The sequence below is a fragment of the Parus major genome, chromosome 2 (assembly GCF_001522545.3).
Source record: "Parus major isolate Abel chromosome 2, Parus_major1.1, whole genome shotgun sequence".
In the NCBI taxonomy this organism is placed as follows: Eukaryota; Metazoa; Chordata; class Aves; order Passeriformes; family Paridae; genus Parus; species Parus major.
The window spans coordinates 54,467,220-54,493,763 of NC_031769.1; the positions used below are offsets into that span (position 1 = coordinate 54,467,220).

Genomic DNA, 26,544 nt, shown 5'->3' on the forward strand with positions numbered 1-26,544 from the left:
CGCGCCCCGCCCGAGCCCGCCGGTCCCGAACGCTCCGCTCCTCGGCCCCGCCGCCCGGCTCCTCCCGGCACGGCACCCGCGCGTCTCCCGCAGACACCCCTCGGGGTGCCTCTCTCCCCCATGAAACTGCCTGTCAGCTATGGCTTCCTTTCATTCTTCCACCTACTGCCGTTGTCGCGCAGCCCCTCCCCCGGTGGGCGCCTGGAGGGGGAACAGGGAAATCACAAAGTTTAGGGCAGGAAGACGTGGAGGAATCGGTCCCGACTTCCATTAGTTTGAGGCTATCAGCCCTGCTTGAATTTGGCACTCGGAGAGGAACGCTTCGTGAGTGACGGCAGAAAGATGTGATTTTGCATCGGGAAGCGCACGGAAGATTTTCTTGGGAAAAGGGAAGCCATGAGAAGAGGCGGTGTACTTTTTTCAGGGCAGCAGAAATGAAAATACTTCGGATAAAAAAGTCAGACCATTGTTTTACGGCAGAAGTACTTCAGGTCTGAAAAAGAAGCAGCAACCTTCGTGGCTAGGTAAAAGCTGAAAATAATTGTTCTAATACTTGAAAAGTTTGACCATCTGAGAGTAAAAATAATCAGTCAAACGCACTAATAGATGAACAAGAGTAAAGGCAAGAAGAAAACAGTCTGCTTCAGAGGATAAGACAAGGAGATTATCACTCTGTAGAAGGGGAGGAGGGTTATGCACTAGAAAACCCTTGGGCCCACAGAACCCATCCTTTTATTAAAGTAAAAAGCAATATATTTTATTCATGTGTTTAGATCCTTCTTGAGAATCAAGCCCAGAATCTCAGAGGATAAATAGTTTCTCACAGGTAATTGTGACTTTTGTATGTTTCTGTTAGCCTCGGCTTTGAATATTTCACTCCTAGTACACCCCTCATCCATAAGAAGGTGCACCAGGAGAAGCAGAGTAAGTCCACAAGACTAGAGTAGTCTCCAGACACAAGAGTAGAGGGGCCAGGAATTCTGGTACTGAATGCCACTTGTGGCAGGTCTCTGGAGATTTGCAGCCAGGTCCAGTACCTCTTGCATATGCACACAATGGCTAATGGGGAATTTGCTTCTGAGTAATCTCCAGGGAAGAGCATGTTGAGGCTCTTGGAAAGCTGTCATAGAAAAACACTCTTGCAGGTTGAATCTTCTTTCGGTGAAGGAAGCTCCTGGTGAAAGAGTAATTCTTTTTCTGCAAAGGGTTTGCACCAGGATTTGTGTTCAGTGAGGAGGGAATTCTGTGGTAAGCTGTTTCAGGAGATCCATGTGGCTCTTTCAGAAGCATAGCTTGTTTCTGCAAGGGAGCTTCCTCATGACAAAGAGGATTGATCACAATCACTGCTTTTGAGCATCACCTTCAAAGCAAATGCCACATGAATATGTTGCTGTTTTGAAACTGCCATTTTTGATGTTGACTGTGATGCCAGAAAGCAAACATTCACATAGAAATTTTCAGGGACAGGTTAAATAGAGAAGTAATAATTACAGAATTTGGTGGTGAAAAAAAATCAATAGAGGAGTGGATGTTTCCAGTCACCAAGGTGTTTTATATTGGCTGTGTGAAGCTTAGTGGTATAATTATTTAGTGTTATTGTTCAAGGTGGCTTGTGAAAAGGTTAGAGTAGAGTGAGATTTCCTTGACAGGGTTATGGAGAAGTGAAAATTTTCCAGTCAAATCTGAGTGGCACAATGGTGACTATCAAATAAAAAGGGAAACTTACTTCATCAGTAACTTCAGCCTTGGGTGCATGATCGAACTGCAAGAACTGATTTATTATTGGTGCATCAAGTGAAAACTGCAGGGCATTTACGTCATATTAGTAGGGAGATTTATAACATTTAATACAAAGATTTTCACTGGGATTTTATAACTGTGCAATCAATATGGATAAAAGTAATCTGATTTAGGCAGAAAGTCAATACATCACAATTAAGCAAATTCCACAAATGGCATCCAATCCCATTAGCACTACAAAGCCACCTCTCTGCCTTTTGAAGCAAGAAAGTGTTGGGGGTTTTCAATTAATTACCTGGGCACTAAACGGTGCTCAGATAGCTCTCTAATCAAATTAAAGGAAATGTGGATGATATGCTAGAGAGAGCAATGGGTTCATCCTTCTCCAGAGAGAGGAGAGAAGCAAAGCAGCTAGATGAGGTGAATGGAACACTTGTCTTTCATGTTGTAGAGTGCTCTCAGGAGGACTTATTTAAACTAGAAGTGATATATACAAAATTGTCAGTCCATAAAAATGTCAGCTCTCTATTCTTTGCAAGAAAGAGTATTCAGGGAAAGTCTATGAATATGGTACTTCCATCCTTTTCTTTCTTTTATTGCACATCCAGATGCTGAAGTCATCTCACATCATTTAATCCTACAGGAATTTTGTCAGTCCAAACAGAAACAGAAACTGCCTCAGTGGTGTAGGTTTAGCTGATAAAATTCTGGCATGCCATTTATGAAAGCAATGGGACATCCAACAACAGTGACAAGGACAATAATAATGTACAGTTAAATTAATATGATGGTAAAACTAAGGGGTAAGAACACATTAAATCATATACCACAGAATTTCCTCCTCACTGAATACAAAACCTGGTGCAAACACTTTGTGAAGGAACCATTCAAACCAGGAATAGCTAAAATAAGCACTTCTGTATCTCTGTTCTCACTGTGTGAGCCTTGATGTTTGTATCATCTAGAGAAGCTCCATACCTGTGCCATAGGGCTAATTTGTACTTTACACCTACCCATATTAATTAAACACTGTATTTTGGCAAGACTCGGTCTCCAGATTAGTTTATAAATTAGAAACATTATCTGTAAATTGAGAATCAACAGTGAAGTAGCACCCTTGACAATACCTTTTAATTAATAGCAAAGCTTAGGAAAAAAGTCTAATGCAATAATGTTGTGACTGTGGAAAGAAAATAAAAGTTAAAACAAATGCCCCATGTCTTCATTGCTTAAAGATTCACCTGTGTACAGACTCTGTTCATGAAGAGTGAGCTCTAACAGATAAGCTGTCTTCCTGGAAGCTTTTCCTCCCAAAATGGCACTTCAAAGGCAATACACTCAACCCCGCCCCCCCCCCCCACTCACATATATAAACATGTGTGTGTAATATTGGCTTCCTTACTTTAACCAATACCTTACTTAATTTTAAATTAATTCTTCACACATAATTCTACTTACAATTTGCCTTCCTTTGCATTTGTATTGAAGTAGTGCTGAGGTTGAAATTTTACTATTTCGAAACACTTTCTATGCACAAGTAACTTTATTTTCACTTCCCACAGTCACCTACAACAGTTGCTGTAAGCTTATTTGATGATCTTTTTTGAGCCCTACTTGTTTGGGTGCAGATTTCTCTACCTGGCCCCCAGCTCCCTCCTGCTTGCTCTTAGCTACAGGTGGGGAGAGGATATGCTGCTGAGTGGGGATGGGATGACACCTCCTTCTCCCGCCCTGGCATCCATCAGCAGTGACATGGTAACAATGGGAAGACATCCCATAATCTCGTTAATACAAAGGCTGCTGCCTCTCCCTGTCATTATTCGTATATTTACGTCAGTACATGCTCAGTATTAAGGGGGTTCTAACTTAGCTTTTGTTAAAGGTTTTCCATTGCAGTGGTGAGCCTTGCTGATTGTTCCCATGCATCCTTTGTATTTCTCTGGCAAGTGCTCAGTACAAGGAGACAAGTGACTGTTTGTAAATCAGATCCTAATGGTAATACTGCAGCTTATTCAGTCAGTTCCCACAGAACTCTCTGATCTAACCCACTCACAGACTCAGCTAAAAAGTGTTCAGGAGACCAAACTTAGATATTTTCCAGACACTTCTCGTAGCTCTTGTTGCCTACCAGGTAAAGAGCATCCTCTTCAATTCTTCTTCCACTGTGGCTTCATTCTAAAGACTTGCTTGCCTCTCCCATTGAAGGAGAGAGAAGTGCTGCCACCTTTCGTTGCACTGCAGGGACAGGGGGAAAGACTTCTCTCTCTTTTCAAGGCCTCATCACTGTTGAAGCTGTCAGAGAGAGTGTTCCTTTGTAATACATAAAAGGACTAATTGTAAAATACCAAAATATTTATATATGTACATAAAATATTAGCAATATAAGGTATTTTGGATAAAGAGGAAACTCTCACTTGCTGTCATGGTTTAAAAGCATTAGCTAAAAAATCACTAGAAAACTTATTTCTTATTTATTATTTCTTGCTGCGAGATAGGGATTAGAACAAGATCAAAACAGGCTTAAAACTTAAAAGGAACAAAGAAAGTTTATTAACAAAACTATAAGAAACCAGAATAAAACTTCCAGAACTCTTTTTTTCCTTACTACCCAACCATTTTCTTGTTCACATGACAACATAGAGACAAAAAAAACTTTGGTGGTTAAAACATTCCTAACTTTGCTATAGTCTCTTCATCAGTCTTTGTAGAGAAAAAGAAGTTCTCTTCTGTTAATATATGGAGTTTTCCACAAGAAAACCATTTTCCTATGGTTTTCTATTTTTCTGATGCCAGCCACACAGAAAACTCTGCCATCAGTTCTCTCCTCCCATTTCACATCACTCTGAGGTGTGTTATGGGTCATGAGGTCAAGGGGTGTCATTTTAAGGATGAGTTATTCAAAGGCAGAAGTTATCTTCATCTGTCTCTGTGAGCCTCTCTGGAAACAGAAGTTTTCTCTTTGCCTCTTAAGGGCTACAAATCTTCAACTATTACTTCTCTTTTTCTGGTCCAGCATCACATAAGATCATAACTAATTCACCATTTGCTTAAATCCATACTTTGAAATACTCTATTCCCCCCTCCAACATACTCTTTCATGAATTAAGGGACTTTTTCAGAACACTATTGTCCATCTCTATAGTTTTAGCAAAAGAATATTTCAGCTTATTAAAGCATCTCCTTATTTCTCTCCCCATTTGAAGCTTAATTCTTTTCTTCACTGTTTTTGATAGTTTATGTTGTCTCTTTACCAGAGAGTGTTGATCACTCTCTTCCTCTCTTTCTCTGGAAAAAAAAGGATTAATCTGCAAGTCTCATCTGAGTAATGAAAGGCTTAAAATCTTGCCCAGGCTTTGTAGATGGTTCTGTGATCTCTGCCGGAGCAGCAGCTGGAGCTGTCTTCAACAGAAGATTCCTCATGGCTGCTCTGGAGAGTGTGGTCACTGTCTCAGCCCGCCGCAGGTCAAGAGCTTTTTCCTTTCTTTACTCGGCAGTCTCTGGTGAATTCAGTCACAGCAAAAACTGCAGCCGAGCCAGGGACCGGCCTGGCCCGGCCAGAGCCCGGGGCAAACCCCGCAGGCCCCATCTCCCAGCCGGGAGCCGCTGGGCCCAGCCCAGCCCCGGCCCGGGCCGCATGGCCTGGGCAGGGAACGGGAGGCCTGGAGCTCTGTTACCTTTCACAGCCAGGAAACAAAGGGACCAAGAGAGCTCTGGCTTTACATCTTAAGGTAGGGTTCACAAGTTGATCTCACTTTTCAATGGTTAAAACTGCTGTCAATTCTTAGAAATGGCCAGTTATTGGCTAGAAGAAAAACACTCATCAACCTCCAGCAGTTTTAACTCCCTTAGGGGTTTCTCTTTGTTTTCTTAAAAGCCAATCTATCACACTTGCCTTCCAGAGAACTAGCCTATCAATTACTACAGCCACACTTAGAGGAACTGACTACATAGCTACTGGTATGATTTCAGACTGTCAGACATCAAATGTAGACTTAGAGGCAAAATCTAGACTGCTGTTGTACAAACAATACCTTTCTATATTATTCCCATTAGATTGAGGAGATGTCACCCTCAATTTCTGCATCAAATGCAAGACTAATTACTTCTGTTGGAAACATGCTCATGTCTGTGTGCCACTGATCCTGCACTAGGAGGTTTAACCCTAAGGCCGCTGAAAAACTGAGTTAGGTGCCTACACTGATCTCCTCACATAATATATAAATTTAATTCATGCTAATCTGTTCTTCTATTTTTCTGCAGGTAGCCCTCCAGCTGGAGTAAATAGGTAAGAAAGAAAATTATTCTCTTGCTGGTACTGTTATCTACTGTTGTTAGCTCTTCAACCACTGTTTCTTACCATTTTTATAGACCTATATAGGATTTTCCAAACAGATTGAGAATCCTAGAAGTTTCACCTGCATGGAAGATAGGATTAGAGAATCAATTAGGTTGGAAAAGACCTCTGAGGTCATCAAGTCCAACCTGTGACTGAACACTACCTTGTCAGCTAGACCATGGTCATGAGTACCACATTCAGTCTGTCCTCAAACATCTCCAGGGACAGTGACTCCACCACCTCCTGGGCAGCCCATTCCAATAGCTAATCACCTTTTCTGTGAAGAATTTCTTCCTAATGTCCAAACTGAGCGTACCCTGGCAGTACATAGGACTATGTACTCTCATCCTGTTTCTTGTTGCCTGGCTGTAGAGAACAGTAAGGTCACCCATGAGCCTCCTTTTCTCCAGGCTAAACAACCCCAGTTCCCTCAGCCACTCTTCACAGGACTTGTGTTCCAGACCCTTCACGAGCTTTGTTGCTCTTCTCTGGACTTATTCCACTACTTCAACATCCTTCCTGAATCGAAGGGCCGGAACTGTACACAGCAGTTGAGGTGCTACCTCAACCGTGCTGAGCTTCCCTGCTCCTGCTGGCCACTTTATTGCTGATACAGGCCAGGATGCCATTGGCCTTCTTGGCCTCTAGGGCACAGCTGGCTCAGCTGCTGTTGACCAGCACCCCCAGGTCCTTTCCCATCAGGCAGCTTTCCAGCCACTCTGTGCCCAGCCTGTAGCACTGCCTGGGAGTGTTGTGGCCCAGGCACACGACCCAGCATTTGAACCTCATGAGATTGGTCTTGGTTCATCAATCCAGCCTGTCCAGAGCCCTTGCAGAGACTTTCCACCCTCCAGCAGATCAACACTGTAACACAACCTGGTGTCTATGAACTTTCTGTTGCTAGACTCAATCCCCTCATCCAGATCATTAATAAAGATATTAAAGAGGACTGGGCCCTACACAGATCCCTGTGTACACCACTAGTGACCAGATGCCAACTGGCTAAGCTGTTACAAATCTTAGAAGGTACAGAAGCTGGTGATTTAATCAAAAATAATCATCTTCTCATAAAAAGTTAAAAGAATAGAATGGAAAGAGAATTTTCAGAGCCTCATATACAAAAATCAATTGTCACTCCATAGGTATTTAAAGGATTTATTTTCTTAAATTGTACTATTTCAGTAGCAATCGAGTTTTAGTACTCCAGCTGTTTTTCTATTCTCTTGAAAACTATGCATTAACACTGCACTTAAACACTTGGCCTGGCTTTCTATATTGGGGTTCATTTCAGACTGATTCATAGTCAATTTATGCCATAAATGCATCATATTAATAAAACACTTATCATATTCTGTGTATCAGTAAGTGAAGGACTTTATCTGAACCAAGTAAAAAAACCAAAAATCCATTAGGTAAGTTTTTGTTACTTGGTTTGGGGTTTTTTTTCTCTTTCTTTAGCAGATCCAGATCTCTGCATTTTCATACTCATGTAACAGACCTCTACTCAACAGTCTATTCAGCTAGGGTATGTGCTTCATTTAAGTACATGCTTAAATATGAGAACATGCTTGTACTCTATTGACCTAAGGGGAACTGAATGGCAGACCTGATGCCAAGCACGTTTGGGGTGAAGAGGGATTCAGGCTTTCATACTGCTAACAGCAAGCAGTCAGCAAAGTTTGCACCTCTCATTTTCTGACAGCCAGAAATAATTTTGTTGTACATATTCATATACTATGTATTTAAAAATGTACATACACACTTTGCAAGTCAAACACACACAGGCTTCTTTTTTGTTCACTAGCATTAGTCTCGCTGGTAGACTATGTGACTATGTGACTTGTGACTATGCAATTTTATTTTAGTGAGATCATGCTCAGTTACTCAAATTGAACCTCATTACCACAGCCCAGGGATTGATGGATATTTTTAATTATTTAATCATTTCATCACAGCTTTTATCACCATAACAACAGGAGACACACTTTAATTTGGCAATATACTATAATCAATTCTTCTATGTGATATTTATTTTGTTATGTACAACTTATAAGAAAGACCAGTGGATAAAAATATGTAAATCCAAAAATAAGCCATGTGGCAACATATTCCAAAAGCACATGCAAAGCACATGTCTCCCGAAATTGCCACACCAGCTCCATGAGGCCTCTCTTAATCTAATATATATATATATATAATTATTTATCATTACAATTAATATAATTAATGATATTTTTTTTTAACTCCTCTCCATAATCTTTTTAATAACTTCAATGGGGATTATTAGTAATGGAGGTAAGTGCTGAAATTGTGACTTTTCACAACAGAGCTTTTTCTTAGAAGACAACCTCTTTACTGCTAACCCTGGAACTTCTGAAAAAAGTGCTAGGTCATCAAGGGAAATACATCAAAGACAAATGATAAATCAAATCCCCCCTACCAATTATTGTTCTCTGTCCAGGATCAGGGGGGGAACAGATCCGCCACAAAAACTGCACTTTCTACAGCAACCTCAACCTGTGAAGAATTTGTGTACCTGAGATACGGAGCCACAAAGGATTGTTTTCACAGTTTTTCTAAGCAGCTGAGGCCTAGCCTCAGACAGTATATGAGTTGCAAACCACCAGAAGATCCTTCTTCTAGAGGACCTCCAGGAGAAGGGGACAATTTCCTATGGAGAACCAACATGCTGCAATGTTGCAGTGAAGAGAATAAATTATGAGAATCTGAAAGCATTACCTCTCATGAAAAAATCCCACTGATTTCAATCTGCACATTTCATACACTAAGCACAGCTAGAAGCTACCACTCTCCAGGGCAGGGAAAGCCATGTTGCAGCCTGTATATCAGCAACATTATCCCAACAGTTTATGGAACTGCTAACAGACAGCTAACCCTTCCTACTAGATATTCTGTGGCCAGACTCAAAGGACTAACCAATGATGAAACCTACAAAACAAATACACTATTATAAACCAGGAATTATTCTGTTTTCAATAATAGAGTTTTAAACCTATTAATGTAGTTAATTTTAAATCTATTAATGGAATTGACTAGGCAAAAATTATACCAATTTACATGCTCTTAAATTTATGTCTTAGCTTTCTATAAAATTACCGCTTAAGACAGAGATATGAGGTATATAATTAGATAGATGGATAGATGGACAGATAGATGGATAGATGGATAGATGGACAGATAGACGGATAGATGGATAGTCAGCTTCCATTGATTTTCATCTCTTAGTGAATTTCCATTTTTAGAGGTTCAGCCTGGATCTAATCCACAGAAGGTTAGGGAATAGCTCCCAGAAGCTTTAATGAAGACACACTGTTTAGAATTTTTAAGCCAAATACAAGTGGATTTTATCTCATTTTTCTTATTTGACTGCATCAGAAGAAAAATCACAAGTGGGAAACATGTACTAGATATGAGAAAGTTACGGAGTACTCTCCCCATGATGAATCCTGTGGTCCACCATTTTTCTATACAATATTAAATCTCACTGATATAGACACTGAAATGGCATCTCTTCTTTCTGATTTATCCCTCATTTTTAAATGTATTAGGCTGAGATCCTAGTGGTCACACAGGCTTTGGCCACTTGTTGAAAGGTCCACTTTACACCACAGCTTTCAAATATCTTGCTTGGCATTCTTGGCACATCTGCTATCCATTACTCAGCCATTCAATGTTTATTATTCCACATGTTAACTATCGTACACTCCTTGTATCAAAAGTTCATGCAAACAATAACATATTTATCATCTTTGAGAGATCCAAACCCATTCTCTACACAGAGAAGATACTTTTTGAAGTTGTGTGTGTGAGCTCAAACTTGAGTTTTAACCAAATAATCTGGGATACAAAGGCCCTTCTGCGATCCAGTTATTTGTAAATTCTTTGCTATGCTATGGCTTAATTTGGTGCACATTGCACCTACAGAGAGTTCAGAAAAATAAACTGTGGGACTGTGTAGGACTCCATAGGACTTGCTATTGGCCTGCAATATGCCAGAAACAGCACAGTTATCCAGCTTAATAACGTGGAAAACACTGAATCTGAGCATCTGGATAGCAAGAAGGATAGTGTTTGATGCCAGTGATTTTAGAAAAAATAAACAGTAAAAAGGAAAAAAAAAAGCCAAACAAAATGAACCCCTCAAACTACCCCTCCCCCAGGATAGAATTTTTTGGCAAATATAATTAAATTTAAATCAGTGAATTCAAGACCAGGAATTTGTATTCCTCAGAGTGATATTCACTGCAAATAACGTAAAGAGAGAAGCACAGCAGGTGTGATAACGCAGCCAGCTCTCTTGTTTATGAGCAACATTATTCACATACCTCAGTGACTGGCCCTGCTACAAGGGAGATTCTGAGAATTCAGCAGTAACAACTCTGCCATCCTATAGACTAACAAGAAAATACAGCAAATTTGGAGGTCAATGCAACAGTTCCATGGTTTGCTCTCAGATTTCTAACAAGTTGCTTATAGCATCACTCTATTAAAACAAAGTTACACACTCCTAGACCAACAAGGTGGTACTAGCAAGGTTAGAAAAGTCTTGGGATGTCTTCCAAAATGGAAACAGAAACTGTCGTGCCCAAGCTGTGAGACTTTTTTGGTATAGACACCTCCATCAAAAATAAAAAATCTAAGCTCAGTCACAACTCCAATTTCAGAAAAAAACAGAACCTTTGGAAAAATGTAAGAGTATATTATGCTTCTCCAGCCTCCTTCCGAGTGCCTAGAGACCTACATATCCCAGGTGAAAGTAAGCCATGCTTCTGTCCTCAGCAACATCATAAACAAAACTGGGACCAGCCTGGCTGGGCTGGTCACAAAGCACATGAGATCAGTTGAGATGTTAATTTCCCTGCCTGCCCCGACATATGATAAATCAGTCCAGGCATTCCAGTGCAATACATTAAACAAACTACACTCACAATTAGTTGACAGCAGCAGTGACATATAAGATATACTGCATTTATTTGATTCCCTAACTACAGTATGCCACTACTGCTGCCACAAAAAGCTTTCTGAAAACCATCAAGATCCTGATGAAGGATGTCTACAAATATACCTGAGTCGACTTCTATTTTTAGTCAATATTAGAGCTTTCCTAAAGTCAATATTAATTACAGCTTCCCTAAAGTCACACATTCTCTCAACTTAAAAAACAAGCTGTTGACTTCATGCATTTGCCTCTTACGTTCAGTCTCTCCATTTTATATAAAACAAACAGCACACCTGTGCTGTCTAGCAGCTCACTGCAAGTCACTCTCCATCTCCCTGTTTAAAAACTTATTTCCAAGGAAATACTGATGCACAAGCTCTGGAAAGGGTCAATGAAGACAACTGAAATAAAATGTTTAACAAATAACTGAACATAAAAAAGAAGCTGGAGAGATTACCTGTACCTAAAGGCTAGCTGTGGCTGTGGCTATTGCCCAGTAGCTCTCCAGCCTGCAGTGTTCTTGCCTAGAGGAAGCTGCTGGCTCTGCCCAAATTTCTGGCTTGCCCTGCTGCTGCTTTATTGAGGTCTCCACTGAGGTGAGGCACCCAGCCAGAAGGTGTGACATCAAGTGTAGCTCTCCAAGCAGAAAGGTTCTCTCTAATCACAATTTTCTTTTTTTTTTTTTTAAAAAAAAAAAAAAAAAAGTTTTCATACCACTAAAAGGAACTAAGGAAGTGCATCTGCATATGTTCAAAAGCCTAAACCTAGCAGGTCCTACGTGTGGCCATGAGCAACACGCTACAAAGCAACCGCATCTCCTTGTAAGACCTAATTCAGGTTGGCCATTGCCATGGGTACATTCTTCCCTCTATTATTGTACAGAGCTAGTCACATCTAAAAAAACCAGCATTAAAGCCCCAGTGGATGTAGGATACATACAATCATATATAAAGGCACACCCAGATTCCCAGGGACTGGCATGGCAGTTTTGTATTTACTCATTGGTTGAACAAGGAGAGTGAGTACTCTAAGATAAGCTCAAATTCCATACACTTTTTAAGAAGCATGTGAATACTTGCACCTTGAGGAAGAGTACACACACAACCTGGATCTCTCCTGCTCATCCTGTATTTATCTAGGAACATTTCTATCAGTCCATTCTAGAAATGAGGTCCCACCCTAGCAGAACCTGCATAAAATACACAGAAACTGTGCTTCACCTCGAACAGTTTAAGATCCTGAGAATCATTATGTCCTGAATGTGCTACCTCTAAAGTTGAGAGGGGGAAAAAAAAAATCCACATTTAACTGAGCTAGACACTTCCTGTACTAAATATTTGGTTGGATTTGATTTAATCAAGTAACTACATTGCAGTCTTGGGGCTGAAGTGTGGTGTGCTTTAAATAATGTGCACATAGCACTCACTGCAGGGCTTCAAGGTGAGGACACATGTGAAAACACATTTCAGGGAAGTAGAATGTAGAAGCTCAGCCCAATTACAACTTTCTTTACCATAAAAGAAGACCCTAACTTTTCACCTCACCTTTCCTCCTTTTTCTTTTCTTTCCCCTTTTATTGATCTACTTTTCTAAAAGGGCCATGTAACTAGGGATACACTCTGCTGTTTTTTCCTTTTTCTTTAAGCAAAGTTAAATGTTTACAGAAATGCTGGACATGAAAGCAATCCTGACACAACCAGAGGCAATGAGGCAAAGGCATCTCTGCCACAGGCATGCAGACCTGGTTTGGCAGCAGGACCCACAGTGCTTTCCACACCCTGGACCTGGTCAGCTCCCAGAGGCACACATAGGTCTTTGTCTCCATTTTGAAAAGTTACCTGCCACATCAAAGTGACTTTCAACTAATCAGAAAGCAGCTAATACTTGCCTAATGGCCACCAGGTGACCTGGACTGCTCTGAAAGTTGCAACCAAGAGATGCAAGCCTGCACCACACTTATCTCCATTACCATCCATTGCTGTACCATGATGTGCTAGCACAGCCATAAAATAACATGTAATTATTGTAAGCTTAATTATTTCTTCTCTGGTATGTTGTGTGGTATTAGGTGACCGCTGCAGGAATTAATGGCTTTCACTGTTTTACAACAAAATAAATCTCCAGAGATGGACTTCCTTTAAGTCTCATTTGAAATTACTCTAGTGCATAGAGGAAACCAATTCAGTTGTTGACTCAGAGGAAGACTAGAATCAGCGTGAATGAAAGCCTGAGAAAGAAAATAAAAGGTAGCAACTGCTAGAGCATGGACAGACACAATGAACATGCAACCTACTGCTCACTTCTGTTCTATCATTTCTAATTTGCCATTTAATGAATATACACAAAGAGAGTTTGAAAGTCCCACACTAGTAGCACTGTTGAGGACCAGCATCTATGAACAGCTACACTGTAGCTTGGTCTGGATATTCCTCACACAGTTGAGAGGCTGCTATGCTTCTGTTCATATTGATGACCATACAAAGCTGTAATGACTTTACAAAAGAGCTGTTTTTTCTTGAAACAGCGAATGAAAAATAAGCTTCTCAATTTAACAAACTCCAGAGAGGAAAAACAGTATCTTTTTTCCATCTGTAGCACACATGGAAGGACAATAGGATTTATGCAAGAGTTTCAATTACAAAAATCAAACCAATCTTCTCAGTATTCATTTAAGTTTACAGAGTCTGAAATCCTCATTTTAGAGGAAAGAACCAAATACCACATACCACATGGAAGAGTAAATAAATTTTAGTACAGATCACAGAAAGAGGTACTATAAATGGCAGAACTAGAAGTTGGATGGATTTATAGATAATGCTTATAAAAAGTTTGAAATAGTATGTTGCCAGCAAATATCAGCCTAGGCACTGAAACAATACATGAATAAAATCCCTGGTATTTTTCATCTAAATTAACAATGTTTAATCCTTAAAACACTAGAGGATGCCATGATAAACATTTTAAGTCTTATTTTTATAAGCAGATCTACACATTTTCTGTGCACATGTATATAAGTTCATAAAATTACAAATATCATATATATTGCACATAAGACTAAGGCATGGTTCAATATAAGATGATCCAAATACATTCTCTTGCAGATGCATCTTTTAAAAATCATGTCTGAACAAATTTAACGTCCTCTAACCTTTGCTAAAAAGGCAGCCCAATTTTTTATTGGCACTACTAGCATCATTTGACACCCCAACAACAACAACAAAAACATACTCAAAGCAAAGCACCCATTTTCATGTGTTCACCTTAACTTTATCTAAAGCAATGCCTTATTTACATATTCTCTTGTAAGAAAATCTAGAAGCAGTTAAAACTTAAGCCTGAAAAGTTTTGTACTTAGCACACTTTCCCATTATATTAAGGAATAATTATGTGACTGCTAATGAGTATATATATATATATACACACACACATTTAACTTTCAAAATGTGAATTTGGGTAATGGTTACCTGATTTTAGTTTTTTTTAAAAAACAATGACTCTATAATCCCTTTTGGATTCTTTATTTAGTTCACTTAAGGGAAAAATATTTAGTCCATCCAATGTTTAATATGAATATTAAATAGACTATTTCAGTTTGTTCCACTGCACTTAGGTCATGCTTGACAAAGTACTAGTTCTTAACTAGTTTCTTTTGTGGAAAGGTAAAAGAACAAAACCAGAAAATGTGAAAAATAACCTATCTGTGAGGACAAGTAATACCTGCTGACGAAGTAACAGATCCCTACAGTGAAGCTCCCAAAGCCTAAGACAACATACAGCTTACATGGAAAACTGAAACTCAAATCTATGTTTTACACTGCTGTAATGATAGCAATAACAAAATCCCACAAATCCTCAGCCAGCTAAGAGAGGAATAGGTTTTTTCAGCGCCAAACATACTTGTGTCAAGTCCAGTTGTGGCTGCTGCTCTGACAGTCTGGAGGATGCCTTTCTGCTACACAACAGAAGGAGAGAGACTGGGGACTGTGCCTCATTCATACACTGCAGACTGCTGCCCCTCAAATACTTGTTAAAAATTATACTCCTGATCACCCTGAACTATCTTGGCCAATGAACATACATTACAGATGTTAGTTATTGATATGGTACCATTGTAGCCAGAAGTTAAATTTATGCATGCTTGTGTATCGCTTCAGAGGATCACAACTTACATGCCAAAATGACCACACAGGAATTATTTAAAAGTTCAAAAATACATGATTTTTCATCATGGTGGACTTTGATGAAGAAATGGCTGCAAAGACCAACCAACGTCATCTATCCAGATATCTGTGAAGCCTTTGAGATGGTCTCACATGACATCCTTATCTCCAAATTGGAAAGACATGGGTTTGAAGGGTGGACTATTCAGTGGATAAGGAAATGTCTGGATGGACACAGCCCAAGAGTTGTGGCCAATAGCTCTGTGTCCAGAGAGAGGTCAGTGATGACAGATGTCTGTCAGGCTCTTCTTGGGACTGGCACTCTTTAACATCTTTATCACTGACACAGACAATGGGATTGAGTGCAAGCAAGTTTGAAGATGACAAAAAGCTGAGTGGTGCAGTTGGCACAAGGAAGGGATGCCATGCCTGGACAAAGTTGAAAAGTGGGCCCATAGGAACCTCATGAGATTTAAAAAGTCTAAGTGCAAAGTTCTACAACCTTGGTTGGGAGCAACCTCAGTGAGTCCAGACCACAAGAACACTGGGAGAGCTCATTGAGAACAGTCCTCTGGAGAACATCTTGGGGGTACTGGTGAATAAAAAGCTGGCAATGTGCACTCACAGCCCAGAAGGCAAATGGTATCCTGGGCTGCAGCAAAAGAGGATTTGCCACAGGTCAAGGGAGGTGATTTTCCCCTTCTACTGTCTCGTGAGACCCCACCTGCAGTGCTGTGCCCAGATCTGGGGTCCTCAGCACAAGAAAAAACATGGACCTGTTGGAGTGGGTCCAGAGGAGGCCACAAAGATGCTCAGTGGGCTGGAGCAGCTCCCCTGTGAAGACAGGATGAGAGAATTGGGGTTGTTAGTCTGGATAAGAAAAAGCTCCAGGAAGACCTCATTGCAGCCTTTCAGAACAAGTTTTTACATAGGCAGATAGTGATAGGACAAAGGGGAATGGTTCTAAACCGAAAGAGGAGAGACTTATATTAGATATTAGGAAGAAACTCTTTATTGTGAGCATGGTGAGGTACTGGAAACAGCATGCCCATCCCTGGAAGCATCCAAGGCCAGGCTGGAGAGGGCTCTGAGCAACCTGGTCTAGTGAAAGGTATCCCTGCCCATGGCAGGGGGGTTGGAACTAGATGATCTTTAAGGTCCCTTTGAACCCAAAGCAGACTGTGATTCTATGATAATTTAGAACTTTTACAAATCAAGCTTCTCTATTTGCTACATTCTCATGCTACCTTTTCAGCCCACCATGTATCTGTTTTACAGATTGTGACCCTTGGAAACTTGAATGTCTCCATTGACTTCTTACAATTTAATGTACTTGAATAGCTGTTCTTGTGAGAGTGATTTCAGCCTGGAAATACCTCAGCTAACAATGTCTCCAACACAAGTAAGAACAAAACGGGTGTGTCCTTTAAAAGAAAAATCACACCAAAGATGTTCCAAAATTATACAGTAAATAAATTTTATTTCATCTCAGCTCTATTCATATTAGTGCTGTCAACAGTCACAGATCAGCATATGATACAATTATGTAATAACTATTTACAATTTACAGGAACACACCTTTTCTCCAGAAAATGTTAAGTACAAAAGCTAGGAGTAAACAAACGAGGTACTGCAATTTGGATTTATTGTAGGCAAAAGCATATAGAAGTGACCTTCTAGCAAACAATCAAGATCAAATCAGGAGAGAATAGTCAGTAAGAGTGCCTAGTTCATCAGAAAAATCACCTCAATCGCTATCCATCCAAAATGTATTGCACAATTCAATCAAAAATAAAAACAATAAATAGAAGAAACAAATCATTTATTTCAGCTTTTAAAAAACACCCAGTAAAACCTGTATAGAGATACAGGAGCAGGCAATTCTTTCCTACGATAAAGTCTTTTCTCTCCTTTAAAAAAATAACCTTTAACACAAAATAGAAGACAGTATTCAATAGAAGAGAAATAAGCAAATAACCCCTGATTAGCATTTCTGCCAAGGCAGTTTTGATTATATTCACAGTCCAAAGGTGGTGCTGAGTTTTGGTTCTTGCTGTTCTGCTTGTGACCTTGAAGAATAGTTTTTCTTCTTGTCCCTTCTCAAGGGGGAACAGAGATATAAAATTATTTCTAAGCAGCAGTGTCATGAGACATTCTCAACACAAAATCTTCAAGATGGTCGTAGCCACAACTAGAAGAATGGAAAGTTAAAAGAAATGATCAAATGTTACATTAGAACATTGAGAACAACTTAGAAGCTCTTAATATTAAAATAATTGCATTGTTTATTAATACAATAAGGAGACTGAAGAACTTCAAATAAGTCAAACCGCCAAATTAATTGAGCAAGCAATTTCATTCCAAAACAGTTGAGAAACTGATGAAAACAAAAGAAGGTGTAGCAAAACAGTCTGTAGTCTCACTGAAAATAGTCTACCACATCACTGCATATTAATTCAAGGAAAAACAAAGTTGGACTCTCTTGCATACACTTATAATGAAAATTGAAATGAGGATGCAGTATTCTGGACCTAGAAAATAGCCTCCTTTACAGGAAAATATCAATTTCCTTCACAATGAAGTCAGCATCCCCTTAAGTTATATGCATGCAAGAATATGTGGCAAAAATACTTGATATGAAGTGGGCAACTACAACTGAATAATGAAGTCTGAACAGTTTACATACATTCACGGATGTTATGAAAGTGTAACCAATAATTTCTGACATTAAGGTCAATATCAGCAAGCCTTTCTGTGGTATGTTTCAAAGGCAGCTCAGAACACCTGAATTTTTTTACACCAGCATTACAGACAGCATGACAAAAATGTAAGTTTCAAACATACTTTCTGCAACCTATTCTGCAATAGTGTCGTAAATAGCTTTGTTCCATCAGTATCAACTCAATTCTTTTCAACAAAGGACTAGAGAAAACAGTTGCTGATTTTGTCAGAACTGGTGAAGGTTGTTGGCAAACAGTCCAAACTCTACTGTATTTTTACTGCAATAAAGTGCATTCAATATCGTATTCAAAGATGGAAAAGAACACCATGACTGTTAGAGAAACATTTATTTTCCTTTAAAAGAGGTATTATTTTGTGTCAGAAGCTGTGTTTGCATGACTGCAGGAGAGGAAGATAACCTGTCAATTGCACTGTGGTAACTGGCAATGGCAATACCCTAAGTTAATTAATTTTGCTCTGGCAGTGATGCAGGCCAACAACTGCATTTCAGCCAAGAGATAGTAACTGCTTCACATGCACTGAATCAACTCCTGGCAACTGTGCAAAGCTTTCCAGTTGCAAAGGAGAAAAAAAAAAATTGAACCAACTATATCCTATAGAATTCACCTGCAGAGTTTATTAAATATCATACACCACTAGTGACTCATGTTTATCAGCAAGTGCAGAAAGTTTTTTCCTGTGTAAGTCCATATCCCAGTCCTCTCTCTACCAGCTATTGCTTGTGTATTGCTTGTTTAGCTAGGCTAGTCTGACGCAACCTGCACCTTTAGGCCTACATCAGCTGTTCCATTCTTGTAATGCTACAACTAGTGTTGCAGATTCATAATTGAAGTAGCTTAATAAAACTTGAAGAAAGACATATACTGAGATCATAAAGCTCCCATAATTGTTCTCCATCATCTCTCTGCTTCAGCTTCTCTTGATATCAAACCAAGGCTGTGATTCAGAAAGGTACTGATGTTTAAAAGCAATCATTCCTAAACCCTCTGCAGAGAATATTCATCAATATTTTAAAAGATAATTAATTTTTATATTTACAAGATATAATAATTAATTTCAAGTGGTACAGCATGTCTCCCACAAATCCGATTTATTTGTCTACTCAAAAAGAACTCAGAAAATGCAAAAATACAAAACAAAGCCAAGTACAATAAAATTCATTATTACATATTAATTGATTTAAAATCTGATTTTATTTCTACAACTGATATTTTTGTGGCTGAAATAACATTTGATTGTTTAGGGTTAGAGTCAATCAAAAAGATTAGTTTTGAATCAGTATTTACCATTTTCAAACTTGACTTTGTAAAGCAAAACATGTTTAAGAGAACGAAAATTATCATATGCATATACAACCAAAATTTGTTTTTTAATGAAGGAAAGCAGGCAAGAAAAAAAAAAGCAGAGGAATCATTAATTGCACAAAACATATTTCATTTTACATAAAACAAGAATGTATTAGACTTCACTCACCCACACGCTAGCTAAGCACAGACTGGTGGCATATTCAAAAGATACCACTGCGAGGGGAGGCAAACTACAAAGCCAGGAAGAAAAGAGCTTATATAGCTTTATGTAGTGTTAATAAATAAGAACTCTGTGGACATCTATGGGTGAGATTGCTGCAGTTAGATCACAACAACTACATAGTAAAAGCCAGACTACTGAAGATTACATTTATTAGCTTATGTTTATTGACCAGGAACTGCTACAAGTTTTCAGAAACTTGTTAAATATATGCCCACTAAGAGGGTATAAAATTACTCACAGATACTTAGTACCACACACTCTAGTAGCACAGTAAGTTAATAATTTACACATTAAAATTACTAACAGATGTTTTAGCAATAACCTAAAAGCTTTATGTTAAAATGCACATTTATGTTTTATTTCAGAAGTTCATTGCTCCTGAGAGCTAAACATTGGATATTTTCATATACCTGCATCAGTCCAATATTGAGTACAGAGAAACACAAGTGCCATGTCAGCCAACAGATAAAAACCAAAAAACTCCAAACATATTTCTTGACAGAATAATTTCTAAAGAAATCTCCAACGTTTTAGTTCTAAACAGAATTGTGGAAGACTCATCCCCAGAATAATTTGTGCTTCAGTAAACAAACATAGTAGCATTGAAAGTGAAGGAAAAAATACTTCTTCCTTCATAATATGTCCTAATATTTGAGTTTCCATTAGATGTCTAACTTAATCTCTTTGTGGATTTGGAAAAGAGAAAATTCATAGGCTAGCTATGAGGCAAGAACGGACTGCTATGTGAAACCCAAGAGCTCTCTGAGCAATGATATCCTTAATAAATCAAAACACTTGTAGCCTGCAAAAAAACCCCACTGCTTGTTTTAGCCAGAATTTAATACCAAGGATGAAAATTATTTGGAGGAATTAAATTTAAATTTTTATTTTGTTTCAGAAGTTGTGAATGCCAGTTGTAGGAAGAACACGTTTAAATATCAAACAGCTGAAGTGGCTACAAAACAAGGCCTATCTCTCTGTTCTCAAAATCTTTCCTAAATATTACTCTGGTTTACCAAAACAAAAAAAAACCAGAAAAGTCTCAGCTTTCTATTTTAATGTCAGAGAGAGAAAAAAAATCATGCTTAGGATGCATGATCTTACTGGAGCTGCACTATAATCAAATATTTTTATCCTCTCAAAGTGCTTAAAATCTTTAAGATTGCAAGACTCTCAAACTAAGTGTACAGGAAAATGTTGAAGTATTTAACACTTTCCTCAGATGTGATACTGCAAGATGAAAATACAGACTTTTAATGTTTGTTTCAGTGAACCAACAGGTCTTTAATGTATCTACTTCAAGTGAAATGTAAAATTATTAATATTTTTATTTTATTCTGTATTTGCAAGCACTAAATAAATATATATGCAAGGTCAGTGACAGAAACAGAATGCAGTTCTTCCTCTCACTTTAATTCCTAAATATTTCACTAAGGTGACCCACAAAGAGAGGGATCACAGTGTTGATTCCAGATACAATGTAGAGGAGACTATTACTGCAGTTTTTATTCTATTTAAAAGTATCTCCAATACATAAAACAGTAACAGTAATACCAAAGAAATGCTTATGCTCAAATAATATTATCTCCTTTTCCATCTGCTTCTCAAATCCAGGTTCACCTTTCTAGTAAATAGGTCAGCTAAGTAAATACTAAGTAAATGTTAAAAAAAAAACTGGGGAAAAAGACAACACCAAAGTGTTGACGACTCTTATTTTTGATCTGTCCTGACCCAGAGTGGACTAATCTATTTTTGTGCTTTTTCAGTGCAGAAATAAGGCAGGCTCACACAAAAAACCTCAAAACCTAATCAAATTCCCAATCTAGTTAGGATATCCACTTAAGATGGAGCTGTTCAAACACACATATCTTAGCTAATGGAAATGATCAGCTTTCTATTCTATAAGCAAAATGCCAGGTTCTTTTGCCAGAAATTTTATCCCAGGGCTGAAAAATGTTTCTTAATATATTTTTGTATAAAAACTGCTATGACTCCACAGAAAATTCTGAATTTAAGGAGCATGAATTTTATATATTATATGTGTTTATATATATATTTAATATGTCAGATTACTTTTTTAATTTAGAAAGATAGAGGAGTCCACTTGAATGTGGACACGGGAAAAGAAGACATAAAAAAAGTTTCTACTTCCTTGTTCTTGAAACCTAACCCTCTTGCACAAACTCGATTTACTTACACAACTTACCATTGGTCGAGCATCTTCTCGTTCTAGTATCTTCTGAGTCTGATCTGCTGGAAACTTCAGCACTGTTGTTATAACCTTGGCCATTGTCTAAAGAGATATATGTTATCAATACATAATTCCACATACACAAAAATGCTTTGTAATATTTTAAAATTAATTTAATAATACTGGATACTATTTTTTTAATGTCAATGGAAAACAGTGAAATGAGTAAGATACAACTATTTGTTTCACACTGTATATGCATGATGTGAATTATATGAAAACAATGTCTGCACGTGGTCACAAACTTCAACTCCTGTACTGTGATGGAAGTTCTATGGTATCTATGCTCAAATGATAAGAGTCCATTAATAAGACAGCATACTAGATAAAGTGCAGGCCTAGAAAAAGCAATCTGTCAATCTGGTTGCAGATACCCTGCTAAGCAAGTGGCAAATAATAAAGTTGGACTGGAGGGCAAGACAGTAAAACCTCCCAATAAAGACACACACACACCTTTGTCAAGTAGTTTACAAAGCATGTGGTAAGTTACACATTACAAGTCATGACACTAATTCCTGACTCTTAGATCCGTATCAACCTCTACATTTCTCTGAAGTCTTCAATAGTGTAGACCAACTGGTGCATTCATTAATGTCCTGATCACATTCCAGTATCATTTACTAGGATTCATAGTTGGCAAAACATCCCAGATAATTTGCACAGATTCTTTTGAACTCTGTTCATAAAAGAGGAAGCATGTCCAGAGATATCAACAATTCCACTGCTGAAGAACCTTTGAGACAAAGCATACATATCTGCACTACAAGAGGGAATCATGCACAGGGAAGGGCCACCAGAATGATCTTACAAGACAAAATTAGACTAAAAAAAATCCCTCTTCTTGTCCAGGAAGATAGAAGTTGAGAGAAAGGAATATCTGTACCGAGAAGATAAATCACAATATAGCTCTTTTAATTCAAGAACTGTGTTGGGGGTGGTGGTGGAAAGCACAGTAATACTTTACAAGCATACTTAAAGCGTTTTATAAAGTTATATCATTTGAATCGTCACTGCTCATGGTTTTCCAGTCTGTGTAGCTGGACAAAACCAGTTCTCAAGACATATCCATAAAATCATGATTACATTGTATAATCCTGGTAAGAGCAGACACTAAGCTCAGTGTCCTCCAGCAACATATCTAATGACTGAAAGAAAACCAGCAGATGAAATAATGAAGCCCACTGTCCACTTTTCACTTCTTTTAAGAGGTGCACAGATTTGGGAATACTATGAAAAATCTTTAAGCAGCTACTGAAAAGGTATTTCACCATCTTCAGCTGGTAACACAGCTACTAACAAACCGTTATTTAATACAACAGTTACTTATGTTTGTGTCAAGGTTACATCAAAAGATCACTTTTTCTAATATTGTTCCTACCAGCTTTAACTTTACATTAAGTTTGACTGCCAACAGGACTTTTGCCGATAAAACCATATCTACTCATGAAGGTTTTTGTCTTGATAAATACAGTGGTGAGAGATGTGAATACACCCTCCACCTACTACTCATCTTGGCAGGCTGACCAAGTTTTGAAGTTATGGATCATTGTATCTTTGAAAAAAAATGTGAAAGCCTATTGAATCCTGTGTGTCAGAAATAAAAAGCATATAACAAATCACACAGATATGGGACTTCACATCTATACAGCAAGGGTGTTAAACTTTACTCTAACCTGAATCACCTGTCAGCATATACAAATTTCTGTACCTTTGTCTCACGACCCATCATATATTCAAAGAGCACTTTCCTCAAGTATTCAAACTCAGTGGGTTCCTCAAACAGGGAAATGTCAGTATGGTGAAGGTTGCCATCTGTGTAAACAAAAATAATAGAATATTTATGCTGTAAGTCATTCATCTGAATCCAAGTTTCACTAATGGCATGAAACCAAAGAAGAACAAATGCTATATTCTGCACCTGGGATGGAGTAACTGCAGCCCTTCAGAAAGACATTTGGGGGTGCTGGTTGGCAGGAGGTGCAACAGGAGTCATCAGTGTATGTGCCCTTGGCAGCCAAGAGGGCAAACCTCATCCTGGAGTGCATCAAACACAGCATCATCAGTCGGTCAAATGAGGTGATTATCCCATCCTATTCAGTACTGGTGCAGCCTCACTTTGAGAACTGTGTGCAGTTCAGGGCCCCACCACTTAAAAAGGATGTGAAGGTACATGAACACACCCAGAGGGTACCTCTGCTACTGGATAAGGTGCTGGCAGGCATGTCCTCTGAAAAGCAGATGAGGAGTCTGGATTTGTATAATCTGGAGAGATGGAGGCTAAGGGGTGACCTCAGAGCTCTCTGTAGCTTCCTGAGGACACACTGATAGGCAAGTGTGGCTCTCTTCTCCCTGGTACCCAGTGCCAGGACACATGGAAAATGGCTGAAACCTTCATATATCATGGGGAGTTCAGACTTGATGTGAGAAAACATTTCTTTATCAAGAGGATGTCAAACTCTGAAACAGACCTCTTGAAGAGGTGGTTGATGCCTCACATTTGTCAGTATTGAAGAGGCATTTGGACAGTGCCCTTAAAAACATACTTTACCTTTTCATCAGCCCTGAAGTGGTCACACAGTTGAAATACAAAACTGATGTTGGTTCCTTCCAGCTGAAGTATGCTATGCTAAGCTTCCTGCTTCTCTCCCTACCAGTAAATGCTGAAGAAGTCCTTGATTACATTTCTCCCCAGCCCTGAACTAGCAGAAGGCAATGAATACCCACAACCATCTCCCATCCCTGGCTCAAATCACCTTGAGAGGAGGCATGGACCTTCTGAGGGGATGAGAGATGTAGATCATCCTGAGAAAATATGACCATTTGCACAAATTTGCAAAAATCAAGTGTAGCATGGTTTTTGAAAGTCTTCTGAGTACATATAGCTAAGATGGGTCTGCAAAGGATGGCAAAACCCCCCATCTCTAACTTTAGCAAGGCTCAATGCTTGAGCCGTCAGTCTCATGCAGTATGTACTCCTCAACTAAACAGCTGCACATTTTTTGGAGGTGAGCAATACCTGTTCATTTCCTTGTGCATTTTTCTATCTTACCTTAAAAGAGTCTGAGAGGAACAGTATACCACCAGAGAGAAGGGCCATACACCCATACTCTATTTCCAAACTGTCCAGCCACCAGTGCCTAAAGGACAGCATATGAGCAGTGCAAGTCTGCTTCTGTCTGGGTCCTGGGCTGCTCACAGGCCTTGGGTGGCTGGGACCAGTCCCCCCTGGGATCCCCAGCCCTACCACCTCCTGCCAAGGGTCCAAGGGATGTATACCAGATCAGCCTGGGACCTCCTGTTCCTGCCTGTGCCCTGCCATACCAGAGCAGGTATGCCCATCTCTGCCCCTGTCTACTGGATATTCTTGGGTCCTGCACTGCAGAGAGCTTAAGAACTCTGATACAGAGCTCTTTTAAGTAGATGACATAAAAAAGAAAACATCAAACAAAAAGCTGTGTGATTTGGTAATCTGAAATCACCCACCAACTCTATTATAATGGACAAGTGAAAACAAGGCTGTCATAAGTGTATATAAGCATATTAAAGAGTGATGTTTTATTCTCTAGACCAAACTGTATCTTTCTAACAAATGAAAAACTTATTTGTGATGAAAACTGTGTACTTACCTCTATATGGTGTTCCAACTGATGTGACATACATATTTTTCTCGTAATGTTTCAGCCGGTCTTCCAGTACATGAATCTAAATGGAAACATTTGACATGATAAATGGTGTTAACTAGCAGCTAAAATAAGCATAACTGAAATATTCCAGCTATGTATCATTTCTTATAAAAGCGAAATACATTTGCTTTTTAAGGAAGGAAAACATTAAAAACTGTGTTATTAAAAACTGTTTCAATGTTCTACATGTGTATATACACATAAAAATATCTATAGCAGATGCTATTTGTATATTCACGTTTCTATTTTATATATATAAGCAAAGATAAAAAAGTATAAACCAAAAATTGTACTTAAACATGAAAAAGTTTAAGTTTTGAAAAAAAATTCCAGAATTTCATAGTGTACTGTTCCTTTTTTCACTGTGCAATTGCTTTGCTAACAAGTATCACAAGTATGTGGTATTTTTATTCTCAAGGCATAGAGGAATATCTTGAAAAGTAAACAGATCTTCTGAGAGGAAGAATGAATGAAAACTATTTTGTTGTCTATTATCCTCATAGTACCTTGTACCACATCATCATTTGAAAAGAACAAACCTTTTAATACTGCAAACACAAAGGATCAAACAAGACTACTTCTTATTTATTAAACATCACCCTTACCTGCTCTTTCAATTCCTGCTCCTTCAGTTTTGAATCATTGACTAGTGTTGTCTTCTGTGCAAGTTGTGCCTGAAAAGACAGTCACACATGGAAATTGCTGAAAATACATCATAGGTACATTTGCAATAAATCTGTTTCTCCTTTTAACACACACAAACTTATAAGCAGTATTTCAGCTTTAAAACTGCTCCACAACAAAAGTATTAGAGAGGAAAATAAATAACATGTAAGACTTACCTTTAGTTCTGTTATCGTGACCTACAACAACAAATAAAAATTAATTAAAATGTATGAAAAATACTGACTATATCAAGCACTGAAGAAATAAATATCAATCATCTAGTTCTGATACAGTGTGTTCATTGAGGATGACAAAAATTGAAATTACCAAATAAATAAATAAATTAGAGCAGCTCACTCACCCTTCCCTGCCACAGTTGGGCAGAGGAGAGAAAAATTTAATGAAGGCTTCATGAGTTGAAACAAGGACTGTGAGAAGACACTCCAGTCAATGGAAGACTCCAAAGTGTTTAACTG

The 26,544-nt window shown here is 38.6% G+C and overlaps 1 protein-coding gene across 5 annotated transcripts in view; it reads right to left on the bottom strand.

The window, feature by feature from the left end:
• Nucleotides 1-16,648: 16,648 nt before the first annotated feature.
• Nucleotides 16,649-26,544, bottom strand: part of GOLGA4 (golgin A4) — a 71,797-nt gene continuing 61,901 nt past the window's right edge. For 2 of the 5 annotated variants that reach the window (XM_015618263.3, XM_015618264.3), the window contains 7 exons: nt 26,245-26,265; nt 26,008-26,076; nt 25,346-25,421; nt 23,428-23,531; nt 21,675-21,761; nt 19,412-19,475; nt 17,002-17,387 (listed from right to left, as the gene is read on the bottom strand). In XM_015618263.3, the coding sequence (XP_015473749.1) occupies nt 19,446-19,475; nt 21,675-21,761; nt 23,428-23,531; nt 25,346-25,421; nt 26,008-26,076; nt 26,245-26,265 (387 nt within the window). In that variant the 3' untranslated portion in view covers nt 17,002-17,387; nt 19,412-19,445. Of the gene's footprint in view, nt 17,388-19,411; nt 19,476-21,674; nt 21,762-23,427; nt 23,532-23,637; nt 23,754-25,345; nt 25,422-26,007; nt 26,077-26,244; nt 26,266-26,544 lie in introns of those variants that run through there. The other 3 variants (XM_015618261.3, XM_015618262.3, XR_001519537.3) reach the window with 3 other exon arrangements.